Source organism: Dendrobates tinctorius, unplaced genomic scaffold (assembly GCF_039654945.1).
Source record: "Dendrobates tinctorius isolate UK_male_01 unplaced genomic scaffold, ASM3965494v1 ptg000174l, whole genome shotgun sequence".
NCBI lineage: Eukaryota > Metazoa > Chordata > Amphibia > Anura > Dendrobatidae > Dendrobates > Dendrobates tinctorius.
In genome coordinates, this window is record NW_027361841.1 from 4,711,418 (window position 1) to 4,725,911 (window position 14,494).

At 41.3% G+C, this 14,494-nt stretch overlaps 1 protein-coding gene across 4 annotated transcripts in view; it reads right to left on the reverse strand.

Moving 5' to 3' along the window:
• The window catches only part of DMTF1 (cyclin D binding myb like transcription factor 1), an 84,321-nt gene that overhangs the window by 69,582 nt on the left and 245 nt on the right, over positions 1-14,494 (reverse strand). For 3 of the 4 annotated variants that reach the window (XR_012221359.1, XM_073551289.1, XM_073551286.1), the window contains exons 2-3: positions 11,914-12,032; positions 1,724-1,818 (exon numbers count right to left, since the gene is read on the reverse strand). Coding sequence is in view for 3 of the 4 variants with exons in the window: in XM_073551289.1 (XP_073407390.1) it covers positions 1,724-1,818; positions 11,914-12,032 (214 nt within the window). In the remaining variant the exon portion in view is untranslated. Of the gene's footprint in view, positions 1-1,723; positions 1,819-11,913; positions 12,033-14,178; positions 14,312-14,494 lie in introns of those variants that run through there. The other variant, XM_073551287.1, reaches the window with a different exon arrangement.

Genomic DNA, 14,494 nt, shown 5'->3' on the forward strand with positions numbered 1-14,494 from the left:
TCACACTATAACCAAGAGATGTCAGCTTCACTGCACAGTCAGCATCTGCATGTAAAAGCTGTGACTTGAGATAGCCCCAATCACTGCTGTTTAACCATTTAAATTCCATTATCAGTCCAATGTTGCCACCCAAAGCGCAAGCCTGAATCCAATTTAAAATCTGTGAGTGACCCAAAGAGAGCTATACACAGGAGATGCCCTCACAAGAGATTTTGAGCAATACTACAAAAAAAGTAGTCAAATATTTCCAATTCTAGGTGTGCCATGCTGACAGACTCCTACTCCAAAAGGAGTAGGTGCTGCCATAAGTTTAAAGAGTACTTCAAGTCAACAAAGTATTTGTTTAAGGGTGTGCATTTAAATAGTGAGATTGCCAGTGCACGTTTGCGCCATCGGCTCCCCTGCGATGAGATTATAAGGTGCCAATCGGTTTCCATGACAGCAGGGACCCTCTCGAAGACCTCCATGGCTGCTATCTTAGGCCTCCTGTAAAACCTCAGAGTAGAACGTTGAGTTCAAGTCACTTAGTGGCGCTAAAAATAAGGTGAAAAATAAAAAGTTTGTAACAATATAAAAATTTTAATCTCCTTCCCACGTTTTAAAATAAGTGTAGCTGGGTCCATAAAAGTCAGATATATCAAAACCTAAAATTAATTAACCCATACGGTAAATGCTGTAATTAAAAAAAAAACAAAGAAAAAAAGAACAGCCAGAATTGTATGTTTAAGTTGCTGCACCTCCTTAAAGGGAATCTGTCACCTATTTTTTCGACTATCAGCTGCCAGCACCGCCATCAGGAGCTTATCTACAGCATTCTGTAATGCTGTAGATAAGCCCCAATGTAACCTGAAAGAGAAGAAAAACGAGTTATATTATACTCGCCCAGGGTAGGTCCGGGTCCGGTTTTGGTCCGATGGGTGTTGCGGTCCGGCGCCTCCCATCTTCTAACGATCACGTCTTCTTTGCTTTCCGTCGCGGCTCCTGCACAGGTGCACTGCTCTGCCCTGTTGAGGGCAGAGCAGAGTATTGCAGTGCGCAGGCGCCGGGAAAGGTAAGAGAGGTCTGGCGCCTGTAGTCACAGGAACATCAAGCTGCTTGGAGATGGTCTTATAACGTTTACCTTTAAAATGTTTGTGTATAATTTTCTTTCTAATCTCCTGAGACAACTCTTTCCTTCACTTCCTTTGGTCCATGTTGAGTGTGATACACACCATGTCACCAAACAGCACAGTGAGTATCTGTAGCCCTCTATACAGGCCCACTCACTGATTCCAAGATTGTAGACACCTGTGATGCTAATTAGTGGACACACCGCAATTTAATGTCCCTTTTGTCACATTATTTTCAGGGGTACCATTATTTCTGTCCAAGCCTATTTCATGAGTTTTATTTTTTTTTTTAAATTCTGTGGAAGCATAGTTGAAAAGCAATGCCTGACTTTTATTTGTTCATTTTCAGATTTTTGATTTATTATTACTTTTGTCAGATTCAAGTTATTTCTGTCACCATTGTGGATTTTTCTGTCATTAAACGAGGGGTACCAACAATTTTGACTACGTGTGTACTAAAAAATGGTACTGGAAAAAGGGGAGTAAAAAAAAGCGCCAAAATGAAAATTGGTCACGGTCCAAAGGGATTAAGCAATAAGCAAAAGAGAACAGAAAATGGTACTGACATTAAAAAAAATCCTGAAAAGAACATAGAATCCCGGATTCTGCATTACCTGAATTTGGGTTATGGAGTCTTCAGTAATGTCATCTTCTGTTACCTCTGTGGTAGCAGTCATAGTCACCTCGAAGCTCTGGTCCTGTTCTGATGCTGAATGGAAATAAGCACAGAATATATAATTATACATATATATGTACGACCACAGTATGTTCACACCTAGCACACAAGCTACAGTATGTAATTCTGCGCAGAAGAACCGCAGTGTATTACAGTAACAGTACAGTGGATAAAAAGTTTCCGAATTTCATCCATACATTGTAGGAAAGAATCAACCCTCACTAAGGACTTTAAGTTGAAATCAGAAGTTTACATACACTACTGTATTTTTCACTTTATAAGACGCACTTTTTGGGGGTGCATCTTACAATGCGGATATACCTCTGGCCTGCCGCTGTGGGTGTCCGGTGCTCGCCACCGCGCTCTGTCCCCCGATGCTTTCCACCGCGCTCTGTCCCGTGCTGCGTGGGGGGGGCTCTGCCATTCCATCCATGCTGGCCTGTGCGGTGGATTCCTTCTGGGAAAATAGCTGCCATGCATGCGCAGATTGAGATCTCAGCACTGAAATCTCTGGAGATGAGATTTCAGCACTGAAATCTTATCTCCCAAGATTTCAGTGCCAAGATCTCCATCTGCGCATGCACGGCAGCCATTTTCCCACAGCACAGGGCAGAGCGGGCAGCAGCACCCGGGACAGAGCGCGGTGACAGCAACACCTGGCAACACTGGGGACAAAGCACAGCGGCAGCATCGGACACCCGCTGCGGCGCGCCGCACATCAAAACACCCCCTCATCCCAGCAGCAACGTTCCACTCCTGCCTCCGCTAGCAGCAACCCTGGAACCCCGCTTCACCGCAGCCACCACCCCAGGTAAGCAATAAGACGCATGGATTATAAGAAGCACCACCATTTTATTAAAAAAAAGTTTTTTCCTATTTATCTCCTCAAAATTTGGGGTGCGTGTTATAATCCGGAGCGCCTTATAAAGCGAAAAATACAAAATATAAATATAAAAATACACATATGCATGTTTTTCTCAATATCTGACATGAAATCAGAATAAACTTCCCCATTTTAGGTCAATTAGGATTATCATAATTATTAATAATATTAATAACGCCAGAATAATGAAAGATAGAATGTTTTAAGGCATTTGTAAAGCTTACTGCAAAGTCAAAAGTTTATATACATTTCATTAGTATTTGGTGCCAATGCCCTTAACTTTTGAACAACACCATTGGTTTTACCATATCGTGTGAAAAATTCCAAGTGCGGTAAAATTGCAGAAAAAAAAAGTAAAATTACACAACTTTTTTTTTCACCATGTTCACGAAATGCTAAAACTGACCCGTCATTATGATTCTCCAGGTCATTACGAGTTCGTAGATGCCAAACATGTCCAGGTTGTTTTTTATTTAACCCCTTAACGACCAGGGGTATTTTTGGTTTTACATTTTCATTTTTCCCTCCCCTTCTTTCCAGAGCCATAACTTTTTTAATTTTCCGTTTATATGGCCATGTGAGGGCTTATTTTTTGCCATATCGTGTACTCGAAAACGGGAAAAAAATTCCAAGTGCGGTGAAATTGCAAAAAAAGTGCAATCCCACACTTGTTTTTTGCTTGGCTTTTTTGTTAGGTTCACTAGATGCTAAATCTGACCTACCATTATGATTCTCCAGGTCATTACGAGTTCATAGACACCAAACATGTCTATGTCCTCTTTTATCTAAGTGGTGAAAAAAAATTCCAAAGTTTGCTAAAAAAAAAAAAAAAATTGCGCAATTTTCCGAGACCCGTAGCGTCTCCATTTTTCATGATCTGGGGTCGGGTGAGGGCTTATTTTTTCCGTGCCGGACTGACGTTTTTAATGACACCACTTTTGTGCAGATACGTTCTTTTGATCGCCCGTTATTGCATTTTAATGCAATGTCTTGGTGACCAAAAAAACGTAATTCTGGCGTTTTTAATTTTTTTCTCGCTACGCCGTTTAGCGATCGGGTTAATGCTTTTTTTTTATTGATCGGGCGATTCTGAACGCGGCGATACCTAATATGTGTATGTGGGATTTTTTTTTTACTGTTTTATTTTGATTGGGGCGAAAGGGGGGTGATTTGAACTTTTAGGTTTTTTTAATTTTTTTTTATTTTTAAACATTTTTTTTTTTTTTTTTACTTTTGGCATGCTTCAATAGCCTCCATAGGAGGCTAGAAGCATGCGCAACCCGATTGGCTCTGCTACATATGGGCGATGAGCAGATCGCCCATATGTAGCAGATTTACTGCTGTGCTTTCAGCGCCGACCACCGGGTGGCACTGAAAGCCTTATGCCTGGAACAACCATAGAGGTCTCATAGAGACCTCTGGTTGTCCAGGCAACGTGACGCCGACCCCCGATCACGTGACGGAAATTCTATTTAAATGCCCGCTGTCAGCTTTGACAGCGGCATTTAACTAGTTAATAGGCGCGGGCGGACGGCGATTCCGCTCGCGCCTATTGCGGGCACATGTCAGCTGTTCATAACAGCTGACATGTCCCGGCTTTGATGCGGGCTCAGCGCCGGAGCCCTCATCAAAGCAGGGGAAATGTCTGATGACTGACTGTGTCCGTCATTGGACATTAAGGGGTTAAGTGGTGAAAAAAAATCCAAAGTTTGTAAAAAAAAAAATAAATAAATAAAAATTGCGCCATTTTCCGAGACACATAGCATCTCCATTTTTCGTGATCTGGTGCTGTGTGAGGGCTCACTTTTTCGCGCCGAGATGAAGTTTTTAATGATACCATTTTGGTTAAGATACGATCTTTTGATTGCCCATTATTGCATTTTAATGCAATGTTGTGGCGACCAAAAAAAGTAATTCTGGAGTTTTGACTTTTTTTTGCTACGCCGTTAACCGATCAGATTATTTTTTATATCTTGACAGATTGGGCGATTCTGAACGCGGTGATACCAAATATGTGTATTTTTTTTTTACTTGTTTTATTTTGAATGGGGCGAATGGGGGGTGATTTGATCTTTTATATTTTTATTTTTTTATATTTTTAAAAACTTTTTTTACTTTACACTTGCTTCAATAGTCTCCATGGGAGACTAGAAGATGCGATCATCTGATCGCTTGTACTACATAGAGCAGGGCGGGATTAGTTAAATGCTTCCGGCGCCATCTCATTAAATGCCGCCACCATAAATTGACAGCGATATTTAACACTTTAACAGCTGTGGGTGGATCGCGGTTCCACCCGCGGCTTAGAGGCACATGTCAGCTATTCAAATCAGCTGATATGTGCAGGGAAAGATGTGGGCTCAGCGTTGGGCTCACATCAAAGGGAGAGACACGACATGCACTGTACAAATACGGCGTAAGTCGTGAAGGGGTTAAACTGAATGACTTGGGTCAAACTTTTGGGATATTCTTCCACAAGCTTCTCAAAATAGTTGGTCAGAATTTGGGCCCATTCCTCCTGACAAAACTAGTGTAGCTGATCCAGGTTTGTAGGTCTCCTTGCTTGCAACTGACTTTTCAGGTTTGCCCAGAAATTTTCAATAGGACTGGGATCCTGGCTTTGTGATGGCCACTCCAAAACATTGACTTTGCTATTCTTAAGCCACTTTGTTGCCATTTTGCAGTGTGCTTTGGGTCATTGCCCATTTGGAAGACCCATTGCTGCACAAGCTTTAACTTCCTGGCTGATGTCTTGTGATGTTGCTCCAGTATTGCCACAATTTTCTTTTCTCATGACGCCATCTATTTTATGCGGTGCACCAGTCCCTCCTGCAACAAAACAACCCTACAACAGGATGCTGCCACTCCCGTGTTTCACAGTTGGGATGATATGCTTAGGCTTCCAAGTTTCTACCTTTTTCCTCCAAACATAACGATGGTCATTATGCCGAAAACATTCCATTTTAGTTTCATCAGAACAGAAGACATGTCTTCAAAAATTAAGATCTTTGTTCCTATGTGCATTTGCATGTATTCCTGCTAATACATGTGGGGACAAATGACACCACAAGAAACGACCTAGAAACCATCTGCAATGACTATGAAAACTTAGGTAAGAAATTGAAAGAACTGGGAGCGCAGGTGGTTTTCTCCTCTATCCTCCCAGTGGATGGCCATGGAACAAGGAGGTGGAATAAGATTCTGCAGGTGAACAACTGGCTACATCAATGGTGCCGTCAGCAAGGATTTGGATTTCTGGATCACGGAGTGAATTACCTATACGATGGACTACTTGCTAGAGATATGGGGTACACCTTACCAAGACTGGAAAACATGTATTTGGAAGTCACCTTGCTACAATCATCAGGAGAACCAAGGGTGGTTTGCACGTTAATGACCAGGCCGATTTTTACAATTCTGACCATTATCCCTTTATGAGATAATAAAACTGGAATGCTTCCATGAATCCTGGTGATTCTGACTTTGTTTTCTCATAACATATTGCACTTTATGATAGTGGTAAAATTTCTTTGATATGACTTGCCTTTATTTGTGAAAAAAAAAACGGAAATTTGGCAAAAAGTTTGCAATTTTCCAAATTTGAATCTTCATGCCCTTAAATCACAGAGATATATCACACAAAACACTTAATAAGTAACATTTCCCACATGTCTACTTACCATCAGCACAATTTTAGAACCAAAATTTATTTTGTTAGGAAGTTATAAGTTAAAAGTTGACCATTTTTACAACAAAATTTACAAAACTATTTTTTTAAGGACCACGTCACATTTGAAGTCACTTTGAGGGGTCTATATGATAGAAAATGCTCAAAAATGACACTATTATAAAAACTGCTCCCCTCAAGGTTTATTAACCCTTCAGGTGCTTCACCGGAATTTTTCGGAATGTTTAAAAAAAAAAAAAGAACATTTAACTTTTTTCACAAAAAATTTACTTCAGATCCAATATGTTTTATTTTACCAAGGGTAACAGGAGAAATTGGACCCCAAAAGTACAATTTGTTCTGAAAACCCTGATACCCCATATATGCAGGTAAAAAAACTGTTTGGGCGCATGGCAGAGCTTGGAAGGGAAGGAGGGCCGTTTGACTTTTCAATGCAAAATTGGCTGGAATTGAGATGAGACGCCATGTCGCGTTTGGAGAGCCCCTGATATGCCTAAACAGTGGAAACCCCCCAATTATAACTCCAACTCTAATTCCAACACTAAGCCTAATCCCAACCGAAACCGTATTCCTAACTTTAGCCCCAACCCTAACCATAGCCCCAGCCCTAACCCTAGCTCTAATGGGAAAATGGAAATAAATACGTTTTTTATTTTATTTTTCCCTAAGGGGGTGATAAAGGGGGGTTTGATTTACTATTTATGGCGGGTTTTTATGTTTGGCAGATGTCACACACTAAAAGACGCTTTTTATTGCAAAAAATAGTTTTTGCACCACCACATTTTTTGCGGGACGAGATGACGTTTTTATTGGTTCCATTTTTGAGCACATTTTTTGATCGCTTTTTATTCTGAGTTTTGGGAGCCAGAATGAACAAAATTCAGCAATTCAATAATTTTGCAGGGTGGGCGTTTGTACCGTTCCGTGTGTGGTAAAATTGATGAAGCAGTTTTATTCTTCTGGTCAGTACGATGACAGCGATACCTTATTTATATAATTTTTTTATGTTTTGGTGCTTTTATACAATAAAAACTATTTTATATAAAAAAATAATTATTTTTGCATCCCTTTATTCTAAGAGCTATTACTTTTTCATTTTTCCGGTGATGGAGCTATATAGTGGCTTGTTTTATGCAGGACAAGATGACATTTTCAGCAGTACCACATTTACTTATATCCTTCTTTTTGATCGCGTTTTATCCCACTTTTTATTCGGTGGTATGATGATGAAGCATTGTTTTTTTGCCTAGTTTTTTTTTTATTATTTTTTTATGGTGTTCACTAAAGGGGTTAACTAGTGGGACAGTTTTATAGGTCGGGTCGTTATGGACACGTTGATACTAAATATGTGTACTTTTATTGTTTAGATTTTTTAAAATATTTATTTATTGATGGAATAAATATTGATTTTTTTTTATTATTTTTCATAATTTTTTAAAAATATTTTTACAATTATTTAAAACATTTTTTTTATTTAATTCTTACTTTTAGGCCAGGGTCACACTAACCGACGCAAAATACGGTCCGTAGTTTACAGGCGTAATACGGATGAATGACCCCTAAATAGTACTCCGTGTGTCATCCGTAAGCAAGGTGTGGTGCGTATTTTGCGCATGTCAGCATCCGTATGTAATCCATATGGCATCCGTATGCAATCTGTATGGCGAGATTTTCTCGCCGCCTTGCAAAATGGACATATAATGGAGCCCTATGACAGGGTTTCTAACAGAAACGAAATAATAGATATAGACACATAGAATGCATATATATATATATATATATATACAGTTGTGGCCAAAAGTATTGACACCCCTGCAATTCTGTCAGATAATACTCAGTTTCTTCCTGAAAATGATTGCAAACACAAATTCTTTGTTATTATTATCTTCATTTAATTTGTCTTAAATGAAAAAACTCAAAAAGAATTGTCCTAAAGCCAAATTGAATATAATTCCACACCAAACATAAAAAAGGTGGACAAAAGTATTGGCACTGTTCGAAAAATCATGTGATGCTTCTCTAATTTGTGTAATTAACAGCACCTGTAACTTACCTGTGGCACCTAACAGGTGTTGGCAATAACTAAATCACACTTGCAGCCAGCTGACATGGATTAAAGTTGACTCAACCTCTGTCCTGTGTCCTTGTGTGTCCCACATTGAGCATGGAGAAAAAAAAAAAAGACCAAAGAACTGTCTGAGGACTTGAGAAACCAAATTGTGAGGAAGCATGAGCAATCTCCAGGCTACAAGTCCATCTCCAAAGACCTGAATGTTCCTGTGTCTACCGTGCGCAGTGTCATCAAGAAGTTTAAAGCCCATGGCACTGTGGCTAACCTCCCTAGATGTGGACAGAAAAGAAAAATTGACAAGAGATTTCAACGCAAGATTGTGCAGATGTTGGATAAAGAACCTCGACTAACATCCAAACAAGTTCAAGCTGCCCTGCAGTCCGAGGGTACAACAGTGTCAACCCGTACTATCCGTCGGCATCTGAATGAAAAGGAACTGTATGGTAGGAGACCCAGGAAGACCCCACTTCTTACCCCGAGACATAAAAAAGCAAGGCTGGAGTTTGCCAAAACTTACCTGAAAAAGCCTAAAACGTTTTGGAAGAATGTTCTCTGGTCAGATGAGACAAAAGTAGAGCTTTTTGGGCAAAGGCATCAACATAGAGTTTACAGGAGAAAAAAAGGCATTCAAAGAAAAGAACACGGTCCCTACAGTCAAACATGGCGGAGGTTCCCTGATGTTTTGGGGTTGCTTTGCTGCCTCTGGCACTGGACTGCTTGACCGTTTGCATGGCATTATGAAGTCAGACGACTACCAACAAATTTTGCAGCATAATGTAGGGCCCAGTGTGAGAAAGCTGGGTCTCCCTCAGAGGTCATGGGTCTTCCAGCAGGACAATGACCCAAAACACACTTCAAAAAGCACTAGAAAATGGTTTGAGAGAAAGCACTGGAGACTTATAAGGTGGCCAGCAATGAGTCCCCAGACCTGAATCCCATAGAACACCTGTGGAGAGATCTAAAAATGGCAGTTTGGAGAAGGCACCCTTCAAATATCAGGGACCTGGAGCAGTTTGCCAAAGAAGAATTGGCTAAAATTCCAGCAGAGCATTGTAAGAAACTCATTGATGGTTACCGGAAGCGGTTGGTCGCAGTTATTTTGGCTAAAGGTTGTGCAACCAAGTATTAGGCTGAGGGTGCCAATACTTTTGTCTGGCCTATTTTTGGAGTTTTGTGTGAAATGATCAATATTTTGCTTTTTGCTTCATTCTCTTTTGTGTTTTTTCATTTAAGACAAATTAAATGAAGATAATAATACCAAAGAATTTGTGTTTGCAATCATTTTCAGGAAGAAACTGAGTATTATCTGACAGAATTGCAGGGGTGTCAATACTTTTGGCCACAACTGTACTGTGTATATATATATATATATATATATATATATACACACACACACACACACACAAGTCATTGAGATAAACATATATATATATTTATATTTCACAGAGTTCTTCATAGCAGAATAGCCGCTAATTAAATTGCCGGCTTCTATCAAATCATTCCCCAACCCGACATGAAATGACACATGGTTTACATTCAGTAAAGCATTTCATTTCATGTTTTTTTATATGTCCTTGACTAATACTTAGATGCGGGTTTTTGTGCAAAATTTGGGAGTTGTAGTTGTTATATTAAGGGGTTAATTCGTTTTTAAAAAATGCGTGGGATTCCCATTGCCCTTAGCGGTGGCGAATGGTTTAATCTAACAAAGGGTTAATGTCACCTTACAATCGAATGGTGAACTGATTGACAATCTTGCTTTGTGCATGCGCAGTATGCTTTGTCCAACTGTGGGCAAAGCCGAAAATCATTACTGCGCGTGCGCAGGTACACTATGTCCTGGAACACAGCAAAATACTTCCGGGACATAGTGTACCGGCGCATGGGCACGCGTGAACGATGGAGAATATCGGAGAAGAGTGCGGACGGGGGCCACAGATGGGGTGGAGAAACAAAGAAGAAACCCCGCACATCGGACCGGACCCAGGCCATTTACATAGGCCTGCAACTTCCGGTGACAGATTCCCTTTAAAATACATCCACAGGTGTGTCTCTAACTCAGATGTTGCCAAAGAATCTATCAGAAGCTTCCAAACACGACATCATCATATGGGCAGTCCAGAACTGTTTAGTACAGCATAGTAATCTTAGTGTATGTCAGTAATAAAATGCCTTAAAATCTTCTCTATCTCTCATTAATCTGGCATTTGGCAAATATTAATAATTATGGTAATCCTAATTGACCTAAAATGAGAAAGGTTTATTCTGATTTCATGTCAGATATTGAGAAAAACATGCGTATGTGTCTTTGTATACAATGTATGTAAACTTCTGGTTTCAACTGTACATCATGTCAATCATCATCACGTAAGTGTATACAGCAGGACTGGAGTATGCCAGCTCAGCTGAGAATTACAAGATATGGTAGTAGTAACCTCCAATGCATCATAACAAGTGATAAGCGAACTTGCTCCGATAATGTGTTATCCGAGCACACTTGGGTGCTAACAGAGTGTCTTCCTGCGTGCTCCAAAAAGATGTTTGAATCGCTGTGGCTGCATGTCTCGCAGCTGTTAGATAGCTCCCGCACATGCAGGGATTGCCTAACAGGCAATCCCTGCATGTGTCGAACAGCCGCAAGACATGCAGCCACAGGGACTCGAACATCTTTTACGAGTACGCAGGAAGACACTCTGTTAGCACCCAAGTGTGCTCGGATAACACCTTACCCGAGCAAGATCTCTCATCATTAATCACAACCACTTGTATAATGCGCTCCGAGTTTCATGCATCAAGGGCAACATGTTTAATTTTGCCATGCTTAAAAATCTCATGGTTTTAGTTTAATTTCAGGGCTGTGGCAATTGTGTTGTCTGTAGGTAATGCGAATGGAAAGGCATGAGAGGTTAATCTGATTAGAAGCCGTGGCCAAAGGAAAATGACAACCTTACTGCCCAAAGCTGAAACCATAGGTGGGACTGGAACTTCAGTAATCTTCAATGTCACACTAGTATTTGCTTGGTTGGGCCGTGACCACCAGCACGTCTGTGATCTGGTGGGAGTAGTACAGAGGAGCTTTACGTCTGCACTGAGTTAGAGGCAATCCATCAGGGCAAAGTTACGTACAAATTAGCTGTGTGGTGCACCATGGGCGGCCTGGAGAACCATCCCCAAGTCAAATGTTTGCACAACTCTTCCGGATTAACAGCACTGACTTGACATGAGCCAGTGATCCAGACCGTCCACATTGCGCAGTGCACCTAATTTGCATATTACATCACCGATGGTTTTCTGGAGTTTGGGCGCTCCAAATATGTTTCATGGAAAGCTGCTCTACATGGAGTTGTTCTTACTTTCTGATGTAATTTGGCACTAACGGCCTTCCTATAATCTTTGAAGCCATTTCTTACAATATACTGTGCTTTCTGCATTCTATCCGGCGACAATAACTACCGTATTATAAATGTAATAGGGAAATTCTGGTACCATTGTGAGGACAATGAAGAATTAAATTTCCATCAAGATCCTGGGTGAGTGTTAGAGCGTTTCTGGTGCTTTGTACTTTCACTGTTCCGGACTCGTCTTCAGCTGTGCTCATACTCAACCTGTCGGAAAATACAGGTCAGATGGTGAGGAAACCAATGCACTCATAACTCCGTACACCGATACAACGACCGCTGCGAACCAGACGGCCATGTAATAGAAACAAACCAAAAGAAAAGCAAAGAAAAATATATGCAATATCGTCCTTTATTGATGAATATTAAAACACGATTACACAAAAGCGGTTTAAAAAAACAAAATATAATGTAATATACCGTAATGTAAACTACATAGGAGCAAATTCAATAAAGACAATACACTCCCTGACGAAGCAACAGTGAAACGCGCGTCGGGGTGATGTGAGGGGGCAGCAGTGCATCATCTCTGTTGGCATTAAGTTACTATTATGTATTGTCTTCATTGAAGCTGCTCCTATGTATTTTATATTATGGTGGACTGCTGTTCATTCAGCTATTACCGCGCTATGCACTTTATTTTAGTTATTAATATAAACTTACAGCAGGTTTACTTACATTATCTGTCATACATTTAAGCTAAATATTTGCCTTATACTCATATACTTATCATATATGTTTAATATCACTAAGGCTTTACTGGTATATACATTAATCACTGCACCATGCACTGTTTGCTATGACTTCATGCATTTTTATCTATGTTCAGCAGCCACCATAATTGTGCTTTTCACCATAGACGTTTCATTGTTTTGCATTATTAATGGCCCATTCAGGTGACATATCCGACCCCCTGCACATATCATTGCTTTATGCTTTGTTTTTTTTAAACCCCCCTTCTTTTGTGTAATCGTGTTTTAATATTCAGCAATAAAGGCCTATATTGCATATATTTTTCTTTGAATACTTTTCTTTCGGTTCATGTTTTGTGGTTATAGTATTCACGGCATAATTAATTGATTTCCATTTATGGCATTTCTATTCTCTATAGGTTTTTGTTTCCTGAGTAACAGTAGCCAGATGCTAAGATTGGAGACTTATCCCATTGTTAGCCCTCTACTTGGTTCATGCTCATTTAAGACTCAGACAAAAGTCTAATCTCATCAGCAAACCCTAAATAAGATGTCACCAATGTCAAAAGCGGCCGTTTAACATCTTGTGTCATTCCCGTTTCTCCCCCCGAATATTCCATACGTTCCACAGATACGGGCTTTTTTATATACAGTACTGCTAAATGTTAAAAGAAGGTACGAGAGATGAAACGAGCGCACGGCAATGTTTTCAGATTGCTGTACATTCTGCTCATAATAATAATAATAATAATCTTTATTTTTATATAGCGCTAACATATTCCGCAGCGCTTTACAGTTTGCACACATCATCATCACTGTCCCCGATGAGGCTCACAATCTAAATTCCCTATCAGTATGTCTTTAGAATGTGGGAGGAAACCGGAGTGCCCGGAGGAAACCCACGCAAACACGGGGAGAACATACAAACTCCTTGCAGATGCAAGGCTGCAGCGCTAACCACTGAGCCACCGTGCTGCCCTTTTCATGGAGCGCTTTCTAAGGTGGATTGCAAAGGAGAGGGCACTGGGAAGGAATGCCTGCACCCATCTCAGTACTGCTCATGTGAACAGGAAATGGCTGGATTGTAGAGGAGAGGGCACTGGGAAGGAATGCCTGCACCCATCTCAGTACTGCTCATGTGAACAGGAAATGGCTGGATGATTGTAGAGGAGAGGGCATTGGGAAGGAATGCCTGCACCCATCTCAGCACTGCTCATGTGAACAGGAAATAGCTGGATGATTGTGGAGGAGAGGGCACTGGGAAGGAATGCCTACACCCATCTCAGCACTGCTCATGTGAACAGGAAATAGCTGGATGATTGTGGAGGAGAGGGCACTGGGAAGGAATGCCTACACCCATCTCAGCACTGCTCATGTGAACAGGAAATAGCTGGATGATTGTATCATCGAGGTGAGAAGTCGGATGTTACCGTGTTACTCCAGTACATGGATCACTTGAACAGTTGGTCAGGGAAATTGGGGCGTTGGCAGTTTGGCTTAAGGACTCAACAGCCCTGGACCCAGCAGATAAGATAAAGGGGGAAACCAGCCATATGTGTATAGGGGAGTCCCCGGGGAATGTGGGATTCGAGGCCCCGCTACATGGCATGTCAACTGTCTCCTGACACTTCCGCTGCACCTGACAGAACGCTCCGATTCACCTCTCTCAGAACTGGTGTCTTCCTCTGTTCTCAGCTAATTGACACCTGGGCGTTACTTTCTGGGGGTCTCCTCCCACACTGGCCAATCAGAGCTGCCAGTGTCGGGATCCGCAGGGACACGCCTCTGACCAGGAGCATGGTAACACCCAATTGTCAGCCGCAGCTCTGTGAGAGGATGGTCCGGCCCGTCCTGCACGGCAGCAGCTGGTGGCCAGCACACGTGACAGTGCACACAGTACACGCAGCCTCCGCGGCAGGGAGCAGCTTTCATTTCTCTTGGCCGCACATACAATGCCAGGTACCGGTGCGGTGCAGG